This window comes from Pseudorasbora parva, chromosome 5, assembly GCF_024679245.1.
Source record: "Pseudorasbora parva isolate DD20220531a chromosome 5, ASM2467924v1, whole genome shotgun sequence".
Taxonomy (NCBI): Eukaryota; Metazoa; Chordata; class Actinopteri; order Cypriniformes; family Gobionidae; genus Pseudorasbora; species Pseudorasbora parva.
Genome location: NC_090176.1, coordinates 16347434 through 16371790, shown reverse-complemented (window position 1 = coordinate 16371790; position 24357 = coordinate 16347434). Strand labels below are relative to the sequence as shown.

General features: G+C 36.7%; 1 protein-coding gene across 1 annotated transcript; it reads left to right on the top strand.

Moving 5' to 3' along the window:
- The first annotated feature begins 114 nt into the window (after window positions 1-114).
- Window positions 115-24357, top strand: epsti1 (epithelial stromal interaction 1). Its single transcript, XM_067443348.1, has 11 exons — window positions 115-367; window positions 2739-2797; window positions 4620-4703; window positions 4791-4864; window positions 4940-5023; window positions 6702-6775; window positions 8071-8158; window positions 15017-15100; window positions 15533-15606; window positions 17860-18041; window positions 23221-24357. Exons 1-11 carry the CDS (start codon window positions 201-203, stop codon window positions 23349-23351), a joined length of 1101 nt encoding a protein of 366 aa, XP_067299449.1. The 5' UTR covers window positions 115-200; the 3' UTR covers window positions 23352-24357.

The following is a 24357-nucleotide window of genomic DNA, read 5'->3' as shown; positions in this document are numbered from 1 at the left end:
TATGTGCCCTGATCATTCCATGCATGATGTAAACCCTATTAATTATATTTGTTTATCATGGTTTTAAAAATGTTTCATGCATTGTGTTGCATAAAGCGGGGAATCCCACAGATACTTGCCAACCCTGCCACAACCAGCTCTACCACTCCCAGTGATCAGCTGTTGTGGTTTATTTAGGACACGCGACCGAATATAGCAGCATGGATCAATATACACATCTAAATCGTAATAACGCAAGAAGCGGGGGATATAGGGGAAATACAATAAATCAAAGGAGCGCTATGATGGACAGCAGTGAGCAACCGAATGAATATGAATATGAGAAGAAATCGCCTGATACGCAAAACCCTCAAAATCAGCCAACACAGTGAGTTCAGATAAAGCTTTTAGGTCTCGGCCTATTAGTCAACGGGAATTTCACGAATGTTTACGTTGATATTTATTTATTTAAAAAAAAAAAAAAGATAGTATAAACACAATTATGAAAATAGGCCTACATAAAAAGTTAAGATTTAAAACATGTTCACATTTTAAATGTTTTAAAAACAAATGTATCGTTATTTCGATGTGTTTGAGCAAACGATCGGCTAATTCTGGGGGTTAAATCCTATATTAACCTACTCGCTCCTCAGTTTGCCAAAAACTAGTTTCACTTTCGTTTCCGTCCAAACAAACAGTGGAAACGAAACTCAGAAATTATGAATATTTACATGGCAACTGATACTTATTGTCCCCTAAAGGAAGTTTGTCTTTGATACTATAGCACACGAACACATTTTATTGTCTCTCTCAAAGGTTAGGATTTAAACAGGAATAGCCTAGTAACACTGAACGTTGTAAAACTAAAAACATTGTAAAACAGACCTATCACAAAACAACAAATAACCTAACCTTCCCTTACAGAAAAACCACATGAACTTCACATGTGCAGAAACACATGTGGTCACATGTACATGTGAAATTTAACATGTTAAAAGCACATGTGAAATATGTGAATCACATGTTTTGCACATGAGAAATGTGCTTTTGGAACATTTGCATATGTAAAACATGTTTTTACATGTGAAGCACATGTTATCACATGTGAAATTCATGTGTTTTTTTCTGTAAGGGTTAACTCTCTAGTAGACTGTACATTTCCACAATAATAAAACACATGTAAATGTCTTTATTTAATATCTCCACTAAACTTGACCATGTCATGCTGTCCATTATAAGAACTCATGTATAGCCTGTATAAAATGTACACCTACATAAAGGTCATATTAAAGGGATAGTTCACCCAAAAAATGGGTGAACTTTGTCCTTGGCATTGTGTTAACACACACCTAAATGCTCCTAACCAAACTGCAAAAACTGTTGCTTCTATAGATCACGCTTATGATTAATGATGATCAATGAATCAAAGATGTTTGATTAGCAGCGCCTGATTTACCACTTATTTCTTAGCCTGATACCCTTCTCCGTTTTCAACTAGTTTTTTTAAAAAGTGATAGTTATGTGAAAATTATGTATTTTTAATTCAAGTTTAATTCACGGTCACGGTCAACCTGCATAAATGTCTTTGTTCTGCTGAACACAAAGGACTATCCTAGTGGGGAAAATACTATGGCAGTCAATGGTTGCTGAGATCTGCTTGGTTAGAAACATTTTTCCAAATATCTTCCTTTGTGTTCCGTTAAATAAATAAATGTATACAGATTTGGAACAACTTGATGGTGTGTAAATTATGACAGCATTTTAATTTTTGGGTGAACTATCCCTTTAAATGGTTTCTTCAGATTTAGACAAATGTTTCCCTTTATTTACAGTGGACACGCTGTTACATATTGTGTTAGTCTGTTTTACCTGTTCGTTTTGAGTAAAGAAGCAAATGTACTGACAAGTCATCACAAGACAAAAAGATAATAAGCCAACATCATTAACTACTTTCGAAATAAAATCAAACAATGCAACCATAATTACTCATTCCCCAGTGCATGGGAAGAGAGTGAACTATAATAAATAATAATAATAATAATATTCTGGTTATTTTCAAGCATTATTTATATATATCATTTTACATATGCCTTAATTTTACTGGCACAAAGTGACCATATAGTTTCCATTTAAATTGTTGGGTGTAGTAACCATGTTACTGCATAATACTTTTCCCTTGATAAGTAAAGTAAGGGATTAATATTTTTATATAATTTAATTAGTTACATTTATTAAATTAATCTCTTTCAACAATCAACTTTTTGCCATTTCAAAGTTTTCTTGTATAACAATGACTAATGATACTTTGAAAGGGGTATGGTTATTGTGGTGAATTTTTGTAAGCCGGATTCTAATTAATAATTTTTATAATCATTTAAATTTTTGTTGTGATCATTTACTTGATTATTGATTTATCTAACGATCATCATAAATAATTATAATCTTTTCATTCATACCACACCACATGGTCATTGTATTATATGTCATCATGCAGCACATTTGGGGTCATTTGTGATGTCATCGGTTATGATACAGATGGGTTTTTAATTGGGTTTTGACAGCTTGCATTATTTGGGGTGGGTGTATTTTGTCACGTTCAAATATGATGGGGATAGCGGGGGAGTTCCCCAGAGTTGTTTGTGAAAAATTCTGACGTTGCGTAAGAAAAGATGACTTGTGACCCACCTTGGTTTTGAGACATTGCTGGCACATGAGACAGCTGATAAGTTCACAACACATGTATGCCTTTGCCCACACAGTGCTGAGGGATACACCAAGATACCACCAAATGAATCAAGACGGAGCAAACTGCAGAGGAGTAAGTCATGACACGACTGTTGTTGTATTTTCCATCTTCATGTGATCCAGATGTTTCTCTAATTGTTACCATCAGGTGCCATTTCAGCATGCTTGTTTGTGACTGCAACGGAAGACACATTTATTTTGTTGTTGTTAATGTAGTTAAAATATTATCTTAAGCCTGGAATATACTACAACTTTTAAAATCTGAACACATTTTAAAACAATAGGCATCATTACACATGGGCGACTTTGTAAATGGCTTCAGTCAAAACTGTGCATAATTCAGAGGTCAAACTTGTCATTTTTATAGTTGCATTCACGCCATGTTGTAATTACCATAATTGCGAGATTCCAATTTGTAAAAAGTGTCTTTGTAGAACTCGTAATTGCAACTTTGGGTTACACTTTATTTGAAGGTGTCATTGTTACAGTGTAATTATTGAGTAATATTTAGTAACTACATTATTTACTATAGGGTTAGGGTTTGTTTGAGGGTTAGTTGCATGTAATTATGCATACTTTACTGTTATTACTAGTACATGTAACATATGTAACAAGGACGCTGTAAAATAAAGTGTTAGCCAACTTTTAAACTGGGAGACTTAATTGTACCACATGAATGCTACCACCTGACCACTTTTATTTAGGCGTTTATAGTGTTGCCACAGAAATGCACAAAAAAATCCCAAAGTTGTGTTTTCAGCAGAAGATAATTTGTAACTACACTTTAAAAAAAAAAATACAAACAAAACTTAAACTCTAACAAATATGCATGTAAACGTTGAATTAATGTAATAATAATTAACAGGGGGAAAATTATTAAGGAAAAAACTGGTAAAAGCATAACATTAATCACAAGCTTCCAGAAAAGAAATAAAAGGAGACCAAACTTTTTCACATAACAAAATATTGTCTTTTAGGGTACACCCTTAAAAATAAAGGTGCCAGGAAGAACCAAAAATGGGGTTTCACAGTGATGCCATAGAAGAACCATTTTTGGTTCCCCAAACAACTGTTTTGTAAAAGGTTCTTTAAATAACCATTTTTTTCCTAACCATTTTATAGTCTAAAGAACCTTTTTGCACTACAAAAGAACCTCTTGTGCAATGGAAAGGTTCTTTGGATATTAAAGATTCTTCATGGAACCATGCACCCTGCCAAAGAAAAATGTAAGAACCTTTATTTTTAAGAGTGTATACCTATTTTTTCTAAGTGTAGTGTACCAGAAAAATTCCCAATTTTAAATAAATGACCAGTTGCATGTTTAGGACATTTAGGATGCAATGAAAGAATATACAGGGAGACTGTTTAAAACACTGACTTTAGGTAATGTTTACGTATTAAAATCAGATGGTTTCCCTTTAGATTAATAGGATGTGTTACCAATATGGTGGCACGGTGGCTTCACTTATTATAACTCCATGACACGACCAGTCAAATCTACAGCGATCCACAGTTCTGAGTAAACATTGAAAATTATACTAATTATGACATGGCATGAACGCAACATATTTCCAACCTGCTTCAGCACAGCTGTCTGTGATCCTGAAGATCTTGATTAGCTGGTTCAGGTGTGTTTAAGGGTTGGTCGGCCAACTCCGAGTCCAAAGACACAAAATCTGCAGACTGGCTCTGACTTTTGGCGACTGCAAATTGGGGCTAACACATGGGCAACATTTGTGTAGTAGTGTATTCCAACTTTTAGTTTTTAAATGTATGTGTAGAACGTTGTCTTTTATTAGCATGTGCCATGCAAACTTTTATTTGCCAGTCTGCCACTGTCACATCATCCCATTTGTGTTTAGAAATGAGCAGCATTCCTAATTCTCTTTCTGCAGTTGCACAGAAAGAAGAAGAGGATCTGATGAGACTGAAGGAGGAGAATCGTCCTGGACCCATTCAGCTGCCTCCAGAGAGACTTGGTAATGCAAAGTTGAAATATATGGAAGTCCTGTTCTAAAACATAAAAGAGCAAGAACTTCTAAATTGGCAAATATATTCTCTCACAGGTGGTGCAGTATCATTGGCAGAAGTTAGACAGAGACAGCAGGTGGAAGCACGCCAGTCAAAGCTGAGAAAAAAGGTTTAAAATGTCTGATTTATTTCCTAAATACTGTGGTATTTTGCATACTTACAGTACATTTGCATATCTCTACAGCTCAGAAAAGAGGACATGGATAGAATAAAGAGACAGGCGGAGGAGGAGGAGATTGAGAAGATGAAGGCCATTCAGCGAGAGAAGGTACAGCCGAAGAAATTGTCCACATCTGACTTTTACAGCGTTCTGTAGGGTATTATGTTACTCTCATGCATCTGCAAAACTTCATCTGGTCATCTGGCTTTTGTTTGGATTCAGAGCTCTTTTTATGATGTCTTTGTAATTCAGACTTTATAACTCCAGATGTCACTGCAGGCAACATACACGTTATCATATTCTCTGCAATTACAGGAGATATTAGACATCAGCCTTCAGTGCTGCCGCTGCATGAGCTTTGCGTGATTGACGAGTCTAATTATTCCGGCAGCCACAGACACCAGAGTTCATTTGCTTAAACATGCGCCGGTCACTGCTTGGCTGTTCTCGTAGTGTAATAACGGTTTACTTTAGAGATCTTGGGATTGTAGATAAGCCTGGAATGCTGGAAATGAAAAACAACTAAAGAAAAAAGTTTTTAATTATATTAGATTTAACTTTATTGCCGTTGTGGAGAGTACAAATACAGGGCCAATGAAATGCAGTAAGCCTCTAACAGGAAGTGCAGTCTACAGTGGGAATGACAGTCCTTTGAAAATATGTGGTTAAAAAAACATGTTTAAACCTGAAAAAAAATTAAATAAATAAGGAAAAAGAAACAGAGAAACGTTTTAGGAATTTGAAAAATAAACATGCTGCTAATGTTGAAACATAATATTGATAAATAATTAAATTAAATTAAATTTATATATATATATATATATATATATATATATATATATATATATATATATATATATATATATATATATATATATATATATATATATATATATATATATATATATATATATATATATATATATATATATTAAAATAAAAATATGTGCACTGTTTTAAGGTAATCAAACAATTGTATCCATGTATTTCAAGAATCTGTCCAAAGATCAGACTTTGGATTTTATTATGAACAACTTTGCATTAAATCATAAAAATACAAAATAAAAGCATTTTAATAATTTTTACTACTTGCAAATGCTTTAGCATTCTGTTGCAAATGTATTGCGTTGCCCTTGAGGAACATTGCAATATATATAATAACAACAGATTGGTAATAACTGATAGTTCATTGGATGAGTCAATCTTGTTACTGTATGTCCAGCTGATCAGAATGCTTGGTTAAACTTTATTTTAAGGAGTCCATTTTACAGTTTAATAATACATTTAGATACTGAGTAATAATAATTAAGTACATTACTATATGGTTAGGATTAGGGTCTGGTTTAGTTTAGTTTAAGCATAATTTATAGTGTTAGCGAATGCTCAAACAAACCCAGCATTTTGATATGTCAAAGAGAGCCTAAATGCTTACGCCTTTTTGGGGAATCAACCTACAAATGGCTTACTTATAGTTATTTTTGCATATTAATCTGATAAATGATATTGTTCCAAAAAAATCAAACAAATTGTAAATAAAAAAGAAAAGCAATAATTTACAAATCTCATAAACTTATATTTTATTCACAATAGAATATAGATAACATATCAAATGTTGAAAATGAGACATTTTGAAATGCCATGCCAAATATTGGCTCATTTGGATTTCATGAGAAATTTGAAGCTTCCACATCATTGCATTCTGTTTTTATTCACAATTTATACAGTGTCCCAACTTTTTTGGAATCAGGTTTGTATATTAAAACATCTTTAATGCGTTACATTGCAGGCCAATAAACTGGAGATGAGGAGAAAGCAAGAAGAGGAACAGAGAAAGGAGTGGTATCAGCATGACAAGCAAATGTACGTTTACACATGCCAGATTTAAAGTGTGATTTGTTTCAAGGAGGAAGAAGGATGTTAAGCTGCTTTATTGGCCATTATCCAAAAAAAATAAACTTGAATGCACAAGTTTAGCCTTGGCCTAAGTTCAGTAGAAAATATGCCTTTTATTTAGAGATCTTGTCAAGAGATGATTGAAAACAAATGAAAGGAATCCTTCAAGTTAGTTAAACAGATATGTGCCACTATTGTCAGTTAAACACTTTTCTGTCATCATAAACCCTTTTGTTGTAAACCCGTTTTTGACTGTCTGGTTGTCATACCAGAGGCTATTAAGCTCCAAACTGGCCAAAAAAAACAAAAAAAGTACAAAAAATCACAATAATGCATCATTAATGCAGTAGTCCATATGAATTCTTCGCTATATTCCAAGTTTTCTAAAAATTATACAATAGTTTTGTTTGAAAACCAACCCATAATTTAAGTTGTTATTCCCAAAATCTTTTCCCTTTTGGTTTAGCTTTTAAATCTCATTGTGTAATTCTAATGTGCATATTCAATATGGCAAATTTTGATTGGTCACAAAAAGTATCTCGGTCTTGTTGGACCAGTGCTGCCTTTGACACCATAAGTCATGGGCTGCACAGCTGGCTGATTCTCTCATGAATGGTATTAGATTGGTTTCAATCTTATTTAACTAATCTTGCCCTGTGTGTTAGTCTGGTAAATCATAATCTGATGCCAGCTCAACAGGGAGTTCCTCAGGGTTCAGTACTAGGCCCAACTCTATTTAGCAAATATGCTTCCATATGGGCTACTTATTAGGAAGTATGGCCTTGGGTATCACTGCTGTGCTGATGATGCTCAGATTCACTTCACCACTAGCTCTGATATCAGCAGCATGTTAGCTGTGTATAGTGTGTGTCTAGAAGAAATCAGAATCTGGATGCAGCATAATTTGCTGTAATTGAATGGCTCCAAAACTGAGTTTAGGCTGTTTTGTTTTATGTTGATGTTAAATTGATTTATTTTTAAATTAATTTAATAATTTTTACAGCATCAAACATCACATTTCCAGCCCTAGCAAATGTGAATGAAATTTGAGAGTCCAAGACAGTCTGTAAATAACAACTTAAATTCCAGCATTTCCAGAATCCAGAACAACTCATAATTCCGTGCACTTTTTAACTCTTCTTTTTTTGGAAGAAAAAGTTTTATGGGTTTGGAACAACATTAGGATGTGTAAATGACGACACATTTTTCATTTTTTGGATGAACTATCCCTGTAATCACAATTATGTCTTTTCCTACTGCAGGAAAACCAATGAGTTTCTTCAAAGAATTGAGAGGTCGGGCAGTACCGTTTCTATGGCATCAAGCAATTCCATACCAGCATCATCCTGGGTAAGACAAAAATGCACTGTATGCTCCATAGGCCTGAGTTCAAGCCTCTTGTGCATAACTGTGGCGCTGAGGTTAGAGCCTCAGGCACTGGAATAATTCACACCAATTGATCTGTCTTTGACGCATGTTTTCAAAGTAAACAGCCCTCACTCCAGAGCTTTCATTGTCATGGCACATTGGACTGTAGAAAGAGTCGACCTGCTGCTTATCTCCTTATTAGCCTCATGCTAGAAGAAAGATCTGAGTCCATCTCAAACCTTTCTCAATTTTAAATATGCAGCTTCCTTTTCATGGGCAGCCATTGCAATGGCGCATTTGCTGCTTTGGAACGGTGAGGCAAGCAGAGTTCAGGGGACTTCCCAGAGTTCACAGCGAGCACGCCTCACAAAAGGCAGAGATGGGTCTCTGAGAATGCAACAAAAAGAGAGACTGGTGTGGAATAACCTGTATTGTTTGAGTGAAAGTACCTGGAAAGGAGCCAGGGTCTCAGCCAGCAAAAGCAATCTGACAGGATGCTTTAGAGGTGTTAATTACTGCTAACCACCATTATTTCACTTGAATTTTAAGCAGCTTCGGTATGCGTCAGTATGCTCTTGTGTTAAATAAACACTGAGATATAGATCATGCTTTGCTTCTAGTTTTTTTTTAAGCAAACTTTGTTACAAATCTTTGTTTGCAGAATCGTTAAGAGTATCAAAACTATTTTTTTTTATCAACAGCTGTAGCAGTAGCAGCATTATTGTGTCATATTATTATGAATAATATAATATATGAATAATTAATATAATAATATGAATAATATATTATACAAATATATTAATGTATATTTAAAGGGGATGTGAAACACTCAGTTTCAGTCAATCTCATGTCAATCTTGAGTACCTAGAGTAGTATTGCATCCTTCATATCTCCGAAAAGTCTTTAGTTTTATCATATTTATAAAAGAAATATAGGCTGCACCGAGTCTTTCCGGAAAAAAAAGAGCGCCTGGAGGCGTATCGTGTGGGCGGAGCTAAAGAATGACAAGCGGTGACGTCCTCAAGCGTGGAGAAGAAAACGCTACCCTAAAAAAACCATGGCTATCAATCAGATTCAAGTAATACATATATGATCCAGAATCAGATCCGGAGGCTGAAATAAACTGAACAGGAGAAGCAACAACAGCAGGACGTCCGTCTCTGTGGTATACTGTATTTAGTGGCCTGTCAACATTTGTGTGTTTACTCGCAGTTTATGAGGAAATGACGACTAAACCTTAGCAGTAGCAAGCAAAACGGTTTTGCACGTCAGACTAGTGTAACGTTATACAGAGAACAACAATGGAGTAACCGTTAGCGCATTTGAATGACGAAGCACGCTTTGTGAGAACGCTAGGTTTATGTTTGGGTGGTTTTACAATAAACAAACTGACACCTATATTGGTCAGCTAAACAAATGCATATAAACACACACCATAGATCGCATGCTCCATTGATAAATTAACTATACACGATCGTGTTGTTTACTGATGTTTACTCACGCGACGATAGCCAACAGCACAGACATTTGAAGCAGTTTTACTCACCGCCTGCTTCCAAAGCAGGACTGAACCTTTATCGCTGGGACCGCTCCGTCAAAAACACACTTCTTTGGTATGATTTGGTGAAGTCCTGACAGCTGTGACCATGGAAATCCACTTTGTGATGCGACTGAAGCGATGTTGTGAAGCTTCTTATCATTTCTGCGTTCAAATTGGTTCAAATGCAGCGCTGCCTTCCCGGAATGCTGTGCTGAAGCGTTGAAGTCGCTTGATGTCACTCATAGGAATAAAGTGGAGCGCGGCGCGACCATAGAAGTGTTCACGGACGAGTGGATCTGCAGCTGAGCGAGTGTTTATGGGCGTGCATTTCCTCTCTCGCTCTAGTCACGCGCGCGCACCCTACCCGGAGAAGAGCCCGTACGGCCATACAAGGAAAAAACCCATACTCGAAAAAAACTCTCAGAGACTTGTGAGAAACCGGAAGGAGTATTATTGACACAGAAATACTCCAGCAAACGTCCAACATTAGTTTTTGAAACTTTGTCTATGTTTAGGATGGGAATCCAAGTCTTTAACAGTGTAAAAAGCTCAGTATGCATGAAACAGCATTTCACCCCCCCTTTAAAATAACTGTTATGTAATGGCTGAATATTCAGCATCATTACTTCAGTCTTCAGTGTCACACAACCCTTCAGAAATCATTATAATATGCTAATGTGCTGAACCAGAAACATTTCTTATTGTTGTCAATGATTGTTCTTAATATTCTTTAGTACATCTCTCTAAACTAATTAAATCTTAGGTGTAACTACATCAGACAATGTTCTCATCTGGTCTCTTTACAGTGCACATGCAGTACACAATGTTAAATTATATTTTTATTAAACAAGGTTCAGGAGGAGCATGATCAAATAATTGACACAGGTGGTGAGTACTCAGCTAATCAACAAAAGAGGTGTATACATACGCAGCTGTATTATCTCTATTTTGTTAACAATTTATCATCAACCCTTCACCACCCCTTCTCCACATTTTGCACTTTTTAGTTCTAAACCACTTACATACAGGGGGTTCTCTGGGTTTGAGCCGAAGTCCGAGCTCAAATCCCTCCCCCTGGACAACACGCCAAATATGCATTTAAATTTCCTCTCTATAAACTATATGTAAGTGTGAACTCAAAATGAAATGTTCCCGCTTTCTCCCCAGCTCCACCTGTCTAGATCTGCTATGAGTACAGCTGCTGTATTCTGTGGCAAATATGTGTTTGATATCTTAACCTTTCTGTAGTGGTTTTTCATTGTTTTCAGAGCTCTTTTTTTCTGTCACAAAGCATATCAGATACTGCGCATTCACAGCACTCTGAGACAGTATTTGTGCTGACATCAGTAACAGTTTCTACAGCAGTGGCGGCTTGTCAATAGAGGGCGCTGGGGCGCCGCCCCCATCACAATTCCAGAAATATACATGTATACAAAAATTATATAAAAATGAAATTAAAATAAAATAGTTTACTCATATGATGTATGAGTGGGTAATTAAGAGCCTCAGCATTTAATAAAAAAAAACTATTTTATATGTTTTTTAATGTTTCATGCGGTTTCATGGGCGAGGGACGCCGGACAAATGGATGTCTATCTCAGTCCATAAATCGTCGGGCAGCATGTGACCTGAAGCTGGTCTCTAATTGGTTTCTTAAAGATTCTCCTCCGGGCGCAGGTCGCTGCGTCCCTGGCGAATCAGAATTGCATACATGTTTTTTGATCCAATCTGATTGGTTCTCGTCAACTGTCATTCAATGTTACGCTCTTGGCCACTACTGCGAGAGAGCGTTGGTGACAACGTCACTCCGACCCCGCCCGCCTAAACATTCGTAGAGATGGCAGCAGTCAAACTAAATTCTGTGATTGATTTACAAAAAAATCCTTTCACAAGGCGTTCGCTGGAAGAAAAAATAAGAATTAAGGATCTCGGACCGGACCAGCCCGATTTACAAATTCAGCAGCAGTCCAGTGACAGAGGACGAAGCTACACTCGGAGCTTCACCTGCTCTCGTTATGAGAAAAGGAGGTGGCTGACTGGATGTGACGGTAGCATTGCCCTTTTTTTGCTTTCACTGTCTCTTATTTCAAAGTGAGTGAGAGGTGCTTTTCGACCTTGGAAAGAATAAAAACTTTTCTCAGAAACACCATGACCCAGGAGAGGCTGAATGCACTTGCATTGCTCTCCATGGAAAAGAGACTTGTCACTGAGATGACTGACTTTAATCAGAGAGTAATTGAGAAATTTACTGGCCAGAAAGAAAGGAGAGCAAAATTTATGTTCAAGTAGTCAACATGCCAGTCTGTTGTTGCTACTTTTGTTTTTTCCTTTCCTTGTTCAATTATATATGGGAAATAAATATGTAAAAAGATAAAAAGTGCAGACACTGTTTTCTCTTTAATGCTTGAATTTAGTCAACATGCTTCTTGGTACTGCTTTGTATTTATTTTACTTATTTGATTTATAAATAAGTAAAATAATTTATAAGTAATTATACTTATATATACTTATTATTATTATTATTATTATTATTATTATTATAATTTATAAGTAAATTATACTTAAATTAACAATTATACTTAAATATACGCAATTATTCTTAAATATACGTAAATCCCCCCCCCCCCCCCCCAAAAAAAAACCCGCGCCCCCCCAAAAAAATATATCACCAGCCGCCACTGTTCTACAGAGATCACTGCAGAGGCCTAGAATTTGATGTAATGAAATTTATGAAATGTTAGGCAACAGGTCAAATAGAGAAGTTTGCTGCAGGAGTATTTTTGTCACATTGAGTGGCAATTTGCCCTGAGCCCTGGTTAATTTCTGACCGTGACTGGGCTGACCATAAGAGCTTTGAGGGCTGGCTCTTATGTTGTAGAAACCACTAAAACTGGCATCTGACAGCACTGTTAAAAAACGATATTGTCTCATGTTGAGCAAAGAATGTTTTGTTGTGTGGCTTTCAGAAACCCATCTAAAATTGTTCCCTGTTTGAGACCTTCAAGGACTTCCCTCTGGATGACTAATGGGGAAAACCCCTTTAATAGACAGATTGTGCATTAGTACTGCAGGGTCGTGGTACACAACACATGCAACAGCGTTCTGTGCATAGCTCTGGCTCTCTCGGCTTATCGGAGAGGAGGCCATCCAATTGTGCTCTCTCTTGCTGTATTGACTTAAGTGGTTGGATGGCCTCCAGGCCAAGTAATGGAACGCTCCAACCTAAATGTCGTAGGCCCGCCGATCAAAGTGTTTGTGGAAAGACGGGTTCTTGATGTGGTTTTGTGGCCACCGAGAATTGTTATGCTTTCAGTGATGCTTCCACAAGACAGATTAATCTCCACCATATCCTCTGTTTGTGCAAAAGATCCTTTGTATTGGCTTCCCAGGATGCCAGGCCCAGGTCGTCCCACCTATTCCCCTTACTCTCTGGCCATTCCAAACAGAGCAGCCCCTGCCTGCTGTCCCCAGGCCGTCTGACCAAACACACAAAGGATCTCTTCAACTTCCAGGCTCTCTGCTTGCCCCTCCTTGCAGCATCTTTTTGAACAGGGCCATGAGAAACTTAGAGTAACATCACAGCTGACAACCATTTCAGAACTCAGTTTTGTGCTAAAATATGTGATGTACACCCTCTGGGGTAGTGCTGTATGGACAATGGCTGGGGTCCAGTATGGTTGCAGAAGAAATTCCTCATTGCAGCTTATTCTGGCTAAGAAACGCCTACTTTGAAACCATCTGACTGAGATACACAATGACCAGCCACATTTGTTTTGGTTCTTACACAGGGCCAAGATATCTGAAATAATAATACCACAATCACAGGCCACTGTGGGAAAATTAATTGATACAGTTGTCTTTTAAAGTTATGACAGTTTACAAAAACGGCCGGTTTGGACTACAGCAAGCTTCTTCCCGGGTTGGTGTCATCATAAACCCTTGCTAGTCACCGCAGATGTGTCTTCTGCCCGTAATGGTAAGGGACGTGGCGTTTCTGTGCTTGGCACTTCAGCCAATACAAATACATGAAACTACATTTGGCCATCTAACCAATCTAAGACCATTGCGTTTTACTGAGGAATGGGCTTCATAGAAGCAGGAAGCAAACGACACTGGAGACAGCAGTGTGGAATAAAGGTAAAATATAAGAAAAATGATACTTACTACATAAAATATACTTAAATAAAATTAACTTGAAGTATACTTCTTTTTCGTAAGGGGAGACAGAATTCATGCCTCACCGATGCCTCAAAATTGACAGAATTCAATTTTGCCTCACCGACACGTCATTCCCAATAAACCCGTCTCCGGCGTGATGACTCCGATCTTTCGAAATATTCATATTTAATAATTGTTTACTCTACAAATCATCCTAAATACACGTCAACCTCAATAAACCCGTCTCTTGCCTGATACCTCAAACTTTTGAATATGATTTCTGACTTGTAAGTTTGCCAGAATAATAATCATACACGGTGTGTTAATAGGCCAGAGGAGAACTGGCACCCCGACTGAGTCTGGTTTCTCCCAAGGTTTATTTTTCTCCATCATGCCCTGATGGAGTTTTGGTTCCTTGCCACTGTCGCCTTTAGCTTGGCTTGCTCAGTTGGAGACACAAAAATGTTCATCTAAGTTTTCAACTAAATATACAAATAAAATGAATGACTAAATTAACTATATCAATTATATCACTGATCTGCCCACATTGTCGCTATGATAAATTGAAATGACCTGATGACCACTGTTTTCTCCAGAGCGAAAAAAGTTAAATACTCATCTCCCAGAACGTAATAATTCAGAAAATACAGCTATGCATTTTGATGACATGCCTGCCTCTATGAGTCTAAACTCAGATGTCTTTAACATTGCATATTTTGTATAATCCATTGCCCGGTTCTTCTTCAAGTTCACCAATTATACGGTAGTTTCAGTCCAGTATGCATAAAAGTGTAAAGCCAACCAGTTATATTGGAACTGCTGGTTTTTGTTAGTGCTTGCCGTTTTTGTGTCCAATATGCACAATATGGCCACAGATCTAACTGTGAGTGGTTCACATACATGCAGATGGACATATTTAACCATTGCATCAAGGTTTGTGAACGCCTTCTGCCATGAGTTTTGCATTGTTAAGATAGCGTGTCAAGTTAAAAATGTTTCCCTTATGTTTTTGAACAATGCATGTTGAACCTGAAACCAGCCTAAATATTCAGGGCGTTCAGGAAACTCAGCATAGTCCATTTTAAAAAGATGTATTTTTGCACATTCCTAGTTTTCATTGCGTGGTCACTGTTTCTTCCCAGGTTAAATGTCACGAGTACAGGGATTCCAGAAGAGAGGAGGAGAACGCAGGCCTGCTTAAGATGAAAGAGGAGCAGAGGAGAAAGGTACAGAACAAAGGAAGTAAAACAGATGGCCTGAACATACGAACATCACCTTCACTTTTGGTTCACAGGAACACCACAGCTAAATGTCTAGGCTTTGCCAAGAGAAAGAACTTTCTGCCTAGCATATGCTGTTGATTACCACATTCTAGGTTATAGGAGGTAGTCATGGATGAAGTAGTGTAGGTGTTTTCCAGCTGGCTGTATAGTGGCATTTCTGTGGGTTTGAATGCCTCTATGTTGGTCAAACATACATTTTTCTCATTGATATGCATCAAGGACCAAAAGGTCAGTCTGACCTATCATGTTGATATTGTTGTTCATTTATGCAAATGCACAATTAAATTATTACAGCCACAGATCTTGAGTTCATTTACATAAGTAGAGGAGACATTTCTGTTGGAGATGACATTTTCATTACCTTACTATTTCCAGACAGAAACTTTGGAGGAAAAACAAAAACAACAGGAGGAGGACAGGAAGAGACGGGATGAAGCTGACCATCGGCGGTATGGGCGCCTAATCATGACAAACCGCTAAAAAAATCATGACTGTCAGAATTAATAAAGGAGTCTGAGACCACTAGTAAAAATGCTTATATTATGGATTTTTCTAATTTGATGCCTTTTTTTTTCATTACAAATTATATTGTCAACATAGCAATTTGAAGGAAGGAAAGTTGAATTTGAAAAATATCATTAATGTTTTAGTATTTTAGTTGCTGTAATGACTCCACAATGACTGCATGTACTCTACAAGCATGTGTTAAACCTGATGATCATGTTCTCCGGCAGGATTTTAAGTGATTCAGAGAGAATCTTGCATAAAAGTAGCTACTTTTGTATTAAATGGGAGAATTCATACAGGTTTCAAAGAACATTTTGAAACCTGTATGAAGTATGAAACACAACTTAAATACTCCAATGGGGAAAAATAAGTACATTTTAGAACACTTTGAAAACATATTAGAAAAATAATAATCACGTGTGGCTGGAATGAAGCATGCAACACAGGAGAATCCAAGAAACAAAACAGACTTTAATTTAAATCCATCTCAGAAATACTCTGAATAAGAGATTTCAGGAATACGCTAAATAATACAACCACGTTAAACATTGAAGACAGAGAAAAATGAAAAAACACAGGGAGAATAATCAAAGGTGAAGGAACTAATTATCAACTATAGGGCAACTAACAATGACCAGGAACTCAGGCAAAACAGAACATACGCATGACAATATTATACTTTAAAGGCACAATATGTAATTTTTATCACTAGAGGTTGTTTATTCAAAACAAATGTGTAGCTTGATGATGCATTTTTTTCTTTCTGGAGTTATGGGAAATGGTGTCTTTACCGAAGGGACTCGGAAATTATATTCATGGATTAGCTTAAAGCGGGGTGAGGCTGAAACTGCTGGAGCGGAAACGAGGCCGCTTGAGCAATTGCTAATATGAGATCAGCGCGACACACAGCTGGAACGCATCAGAGCTTTTATCATGCCACAGCCTGCGGACGAGCGCTTCCGTTTTTTCCGCTATTGGGTAGCGCAGCACTCTTTTATCATATTAGATACATCTGAGTATGTTGAAAGTTATGTTATAATACTACTCTGTTCATTTATTTTGCGGCTACTATGGAGACACTTGTTGCACAATGCAGTGAGCTAGATATGTTACTCAGTACCGCTGCTGGCCGCCTTGATGCCCTACGCATCATTACTTTATGATGCCCGCGGTTGTCGCGTTCACGTATTTATTGCCGGTGGGGGGGGGGGGGGGTCAAGGGCAAGTTGATTTCTCAATTCAATGCGTCTTTGGTGTTTCCATGGTTTTTACAAAATAAAACTGAAAATTCAAGGATAACACAGGTATGAAGTCATTGATAGGTGATGCACAGACTTAGTTTGTGTCCTGTTTAGACCGGATTTAAACATTCTTGGAAATTTTTTGAAATATTGTAAGACACAAGTCAACAAAATATATGACATTGTTCTAGTGTTATTTGGATTTTAAATTAAAAGACTATGTATTATAGTTTAAATTTATATTAAATGCAATTAGATGAACTACATATTGCCATTTTGACACACTTAAGTAGGACTTAAGTACATCTTTATGTAATTTCATAATTACTTCTATTGTCTTTGAAAGCATACTGCTGAATGTACTGACAAGCTTTCTTGGTAAACTAAATTGTACTACTATTGAAAGTTGTGTGTAATGTCATATTTAATATATTTTTTATATTATTAAGCATAGTTTGTAAGTATATTAACTTTACATGTATTATATTGAATAACATACTACAGTTAAAATTATATAAATTATTTAAAATTATTATATATAAAATCAAAGTACTTTACATCTGCTGTAGTATATTATTCAACACATCAGAATAAATTACTTTAAAGCGCAACAAAATATTATTAAAATGTAGTTTTAAGAAACATGAAACTGTATTCTAAGTACACTTAAGTGACTTTTATTCCTTCATTATTTTCTGCAAGTTAAGATTTTAATATTTGAAGTACATGTGTACATTTTAATACAATTAAGCACACTTCTTTTTCACAATGGTTGAAAGAAACCTTGAAATTTTGCAAAATGCCGTAACAGTTCTTATTTAAAAAAAATAAAAAAAAATCACAAAAGGTTTTATTTACTTACAGATACATTTGTGATTTCAACATGGTCTCTGTACTAATAAAGTTGAAGTATTTCAGTTGTGAAATGTTCTGATGATGTTTTGCTCTCTTCAGGGTAAACTCTGCCTTCCTTGACCGTCTGGTGGCGAGTCGTTCAGGTGGGGTGTCTGAACCTGTGACCCAAACCCCTGAAAGCAGTCATGTCTGGCTGTGTGATGATGATAAACCACAGGATACGGCCTCATCCACAGTACCCAACCCGTCACAGGTCCATACAGACAGTGCAGAGGAGGATGGTGAGTCTTAAACAAGATTTATATGTATCCGCTATGGCACTGTGTGTGTTTAGGTCTGTTTCATTTCACAGCACTTCTGGAAACGCCTCCATTGCGTCGAAATCTTAAATCTCAAAGCCTCCATGTGTGTCTGATATTAAACAGACTCCTGACACGTGATGCTCTTAGATGTCCCTGTATATACGAACTGCCTGCGTTATGAGAAATTAATGTCAATTAAAGCATGTGCCAGTAACTAGCAAATTCATTATCAGTGCGCTGCATGGTGGATATGTTTTTCCTCCAGATTGTTTTAGAATCCAGATTGAAGCCTACTGTAAAGTAAACTCATCTGGACTTGTAGAAGCTTGAATCATTGGCATGCCTGTCTGACATCAGACTGATTAATGCCTGCGACTGCTGTAAAAACCTTGGTTAGCTCTTCAAGATCCAGTCTGGCATTATTATTACTTGGAAATTTGCCATGTTGTCTACAGACTGGCACTTCTCTAGTGTAGGTTAAAGAAATAGTTTATCCAAAAATGAAAATCAGTCAGTGGATTGGGCTTCGAATTTTGGGCTGCCTTTCACTGCCATTATAAAGCTTGGAAGAGCAGGGCATTTTTAAATATAACTCTGATTGTGTTCGTTTGAAAGAAGAATGCCATGTAAATGGACTGCATTTATATATATGGTAAATGGACTGCATTTATATAGCGCCTTTATCCAAAGCGCTTTACATTTTTGCCTCACATTCACCCATTCATACACCGACGGCGATGTCAGCCATGCAAGGCGCCATCCAGCTCATCGGGAGCATGCTGGGGTTAGGTGTCTTGCTCATGGACACTTCGACACTTGGTCAGGTGGAACCGGGGATCGAACCACCAACCTTTCGGTTTGTAGACAATCTACATGAACCACTGAGCCACTGCCGCCCGTGTACACCTAGAATGGCTTGAAGGCACTGTAAAAAAAAAAATTTAAAACATATTTTTATATAAATGTTTTATATAATTAACTCAAAATTTTAAGGAAAAACCTTGTTGCCTTAAAATTTTGAGTTCATTATATTAAATGTTTTAGTTAATACAATGAACCTTTTTTGAGAATCGACAACATTTATTCAAATATTATTAAAAGATTTTGTAAGCATATTGGGTAATTGTGTTTTATTTGTGATGACACAGTAAAACATGTCAAATTGTGCTATTTTCATGATTTATCAATTGTTTTATTTGGTACAGATACAATAATGTTTTGAGTTTTTATTTATTAAACTCATTATTTACATTATTTTATTTAAATTTCCCTCATTTTATCTGCTCAATTTTTTTTTTATTTCAATAAACTTAAAATTTGAAGGCAACCAGGTTACTTACTTTTTTAAGTTAAACCAAAAACATTTTTTAAAGTGTGAGTTAATCATAAGGTAATTTTCATTTTTGGATGAAAAGTACTATTAAAGCACAATAAAAGCATATTCCAAGACTTATGATGCTAAATCTATGTGTGAGGAATAATGATGAATAATCTAAAATAAAATCCCTTGCAAAAGATTTTACAGCTCTTAAATCAAAAACACACAGAATAAATGTGCAAAAACTGACTGTTACTGACAGTATTATTTTAATATCATTAGGAGCCCGAGCACCGATGGTGTGAGGACCCTATTGAAAATGCTCAGCCTATCATTATTCTTCTCCTAAATGTATTGCATTTTTGAGGGCCTAAACATGCTCAAAAATCATGAAACTTTGCACACGTGTCAGAAGTGGTGAAAATGTATGTCTGATATGGGTTTCAGAATTTGATGTGGCCAAATGGCTTGATAGCGCCACCTGCAAAATTTCAATTTAGCGCCATTCGAGCTACGTTTAATGTACAAGTATGACATTTGGTAGAAGGTGGCAGCAGTCCCTGGTGCGAGGGCCCTTTCATCGCTGCTCCCAGCTTTAAGTACTATTCAAGTTTTTTTTATTTATTAATATTTTGATGTATATCTGTATATCTAGTTCTTATTATATATCCTATATCATAATCATTTTTATCTGTTTTAGTTTGTTATTTTAGTCCATTGATACACTGTATTTAAAAAAAAATCAGGTCTCCAATTGAACATTTTCAAGTGTTCAGAATTTCAATTCGGCCAACTGAAAAATGTAGATGTGATCAGTCACTAGAAAATGTTCTTTTTTTTACAGTGTAAGCTAAATTAAAACAAGAAATGGTCTTAGTAGAAAATTAGTAAATCGGTAATTAGTTGAAATAATTTTTTTAACATTTTTATATATATATATATATATATGTGATTTTATTTCATTTTTATGGTTTTCGTTTTTATTTTAGTTAACTATAAACCCCTGGTCACTGAGTCAGTACCCTTAAGTCCCACTGAAACCAAGATTTTTTTGTGATTAACATTTTAATTTATATGAACAGCTATTAATCCATCTGTTCAGACCGACATAAACGTTAGCATGCCGTCAATGCAATTTTTGTTTTTTTATGGACGGGGCATAATCTCTTTTCCATTGCACCTCAAAGAAAACTGGCCAGCCAGTAGAATTTGTGCTTATTATTCTGCTTTTATAAAACTGTAATTTACTGTCAGAGATTGAATCTTTAAACCCCTTTGACGTTTTTTTTTTTTTTTTTTTTTTTTTAACATTGGTCTGCAAAAATCTGACAGGATTTTTGTTGGAGTGAATAGGCATTTGAGAGTGATTAACATTGATGATTTTTTTATTTACTTTTTGAGTATTGAAAAAGAGCTGTGGGAAGATTTTGCTAAATTTTATTCTGTGTTCCATTTTAAAAAATAACAGCAAGTTTGGACCAACATAATAGTAAGTAAATAATGACATATTTTGCATTTCTCCTTTGATGGATTGATCAATTTAAAACTATTGTTTATTCTATTCTGACAAACAGGCATGGAACTTGTATGATTCACACGTATTGTTTTAGTCTCCTAAGTGGGATTTGGAAATGACATATGGTCCGATTGAGCCTGAATCTAGCTCCATATGTGGAGTGAACTTTTTTTTGCCAAGAGGTGTGACTGTAACGGCCAGCTTTCCCATCTGCGTGCAGAGCCTGTGGACTGCTGTGTGATGGTGTGGGACTAATGTGCCATTCACGTTGAAACCGTCTGTATATCTTCTCAGATGCCTAATGACACATTATGTTTGTGTGTTCAGCATCACTTACATCTGAATCACTGCAAGGACCAAAGGTTGTATCCTCAGCTGAGGTTTGGGGTCAGCCAGGTCTTCCAATTCTCAAACTCACACCTCTGTCTCTGATTACCAGAAACATTAGATGTGTTTGTCTCTGAACCAAGGAGTCTCAGAATGACCTCTCGTCTGGCTGCGGTTCGGCTTACTCACGGTAGAGATTGGACCTGCCCTGGCTTATGACACTTCCATGAATACAGTTCTCAGGCTGAATGATGAGTTACTAGAAGCGTTCTCTATTCTCTTTGAATCCAGCTATATGTGTGTGGAAACCTTATTCTACTGCTGTGTGAATGTGCGCAAGCTTTTTTGGCCAGTAAGTAATGCCGCAAACACCAAATTTATGAGCTCAAACCTTAATAAATCACCTTGCATGATAAATAGAAATACCTCCAATACATTTTCCGTCTGATAGGGAAACTCCTAATGCATATGAAATAAGGTAAGCTGCAAAAATAACCTTTTTGCATGCCTTTTTAGCACAGTGAAAAATCCCTCATAGTAGTTTTTAATGCCGAAAGAGGGTTTGCACAAGCTTTTAATATCTTAAGTAATGTAATTTTGCTTCTCAAGTCAAGTTATCAGGCATAACATTATGACACCTGACGTGAGTAACACTGATTATCTCTTCATCACAGCACCTGTTAGTGGGTGGGATAAATTAGGCAGCAAGTGAAAATGTTGTCCTCAAAGTTGATGTGTAAGAAGCAGGAAAAATTTGCCAGCATAAGGATTTGAGCGAGTTTGACAAGGAACAAGTTGTGATGGCTAAACGACAAACATGCCATGAAGTACCAAAACTGCAGCTCTTGTGGGGTGTTCCTGGTCTGCAGTGGTCAGTATCTGTCAAAAGTAGCCCAAGGAAGAAACAATGGTGAACCGGCGACAGGTTTGTGGGCGGCCAAGGCTCACTGATGCACGTGGGGAGCAAAGGCTGGCCCGTGTGGTCCGATCAAACAGACGAGCTACTGTAGCTCAAATACCTCAAGAAGTTAACGCTGGTTCTGATAGAAAGGTGTCAGAATACACAGTGCATCGCAGTTTGTTGCATATCACATTGTCTTCATAGCCACAGACCAGTCAGGGTGCCGATGGAAATCTTGATTTAAGAATGTTTATATATTTGTATTGGGGGGAAAGGCCAAAGAAAATCATTTAGGCAGTGTTTTTAAAGTTGAAGTGTGTCATTTCTGCACAACTAACATCACTCAATTTAACTGAAGAAATAATGACATCCATTTTCCGAACATCTCCACCCATAAATCAACCTACGAATGGATTATTTACAGTTGACTCTTCATATTGAACTCAGATAAAATACACACTTCACCTTCAATTATGTTTCTGTAGCTCAACTGGTAAAGCAAATCTTCAGCAAGGCATTGGTTGGAGTAAAAGATTAGCGTTAAAATGTATACCTTCAACTGTAAGCATCTGCCAAAGGCATTGAACGCCACTTATTCTGTCGGTTTCAATTATTGCCATGAGCATGCTACTATCCTTTCACAGTTTTCCACATTCAATAGATTTTCTGTTGCATTATCTTGGGTCTTTGCATTCAATGACGACCTTCCTATCTATCCGGCATTCCTTGGATCTGTGCGTATGGGACATCTGTCAGCCATAGTGCTAGTTTTGTCCATTAGTGTGTGGTTTAGTGTGGGATCAAGATGCCGTTGTTTGCGGAACAGGCTGGCAGAAGCACTGCGGTGGAGACGAGTTCTCCCACCCTGTCTGTCCTGCTCCGTGAACCAGATGAACCAGCAGGGAGGTCAATCTTGCGCTGCATAGCTGCACATTATTGGAGAGATGTGTGCCTGGGAGACTCAGGATCTGAAGGAACACGTGACCATGTTGCTCATCATTTTTGGACAACTTCGCAGCATTGTGTGCATGATTCTGCTTTAGTGCTATAAAGATATTTACGTTTACAGTCTGTTTGTTGTTGTTTTTTTTTGCAGATCATGACCAAATGTGGACCCTGATGAAACTCCAGAATAGGTTTCCATACTATGAGCGAGATATGCTGGACGACATCATCAAACAGTGTGATGGCGATTACCAGCGAGCATATGAGCTGCTAGATGTGTAAATGAACACTTTATTTTGTTGTTGTTGTTGTGATGCTGAACGATAGCTGAAAATTCAACCATTGTGTTCTCACCCAAATGTTGTTTTGTGAGCAAATAATGATTTTCGTGTGAACTATCCATTTAATTATTGAAGGCGGTGAGCTTAAACAAAACATTCTAGTGTCCTTTGAACTGAAACAAAAACTTATTTTTTAGTTTATGCAGTTATTTTTGTTCTGACACAAAATGGATTGACACAGCCACAGAGAAAAGAAATCAAAACAATAAATCAAGATTTGAGTCTGCTGTGGGAACGTTTATGGATCCCATGAGTACAGTTCGCAGACTAAATGATGTAAATGATGTGCGTTCACAAAATCCAAAGGCTAATTTATAATGAGGTAAAGCACTAGAGGAATTCTGTACTCATCCACAATAGGGATGGACAGTGAAAAACCAAACCATCATACAGATCATTAGCTTCCCGAATGCTATAGGCTCCTGCTAGAACTCTGCAGGAATTTGAAAAGGCTGCCTCTGTTTATGTGAAATAGTGCGCAACAGTCAGGTTTCTGAAAGTAAATATCCCATTTATTTTCTACCTAGAGGAACTGATTTACTTATAAACCTTTAAAGACATCAGGCCACATCATTTCAATGTATTTTAAAATAATCATGTTTGACAGTGGAATTCCACTACATTGTGATTTCATAGTTATGTGTACTTTATTTATCTTTTATTTGCGAATACGGGTTTGGCTTTCAAACAAAGCTTGTAATGTTGTGATTTTTAAGACTTCGATGAGAAAACAAATGAGAAAATACCAAACCAAGGCTACAGAAAAAGTGAACAGGCACTGTTGCACTATTGATCAGATTTGATCATGGAAGATAATGGGTGCCTTGTTCTGCTTAAATCAAGATATTAATAATGGTATTTTATGATCTCATCCTCCTCTCTCTTCCTGTCAGTTTCTATACTATCCTATTTCAATAAATGCAAACATTCTAAAAACAAAAACAAAA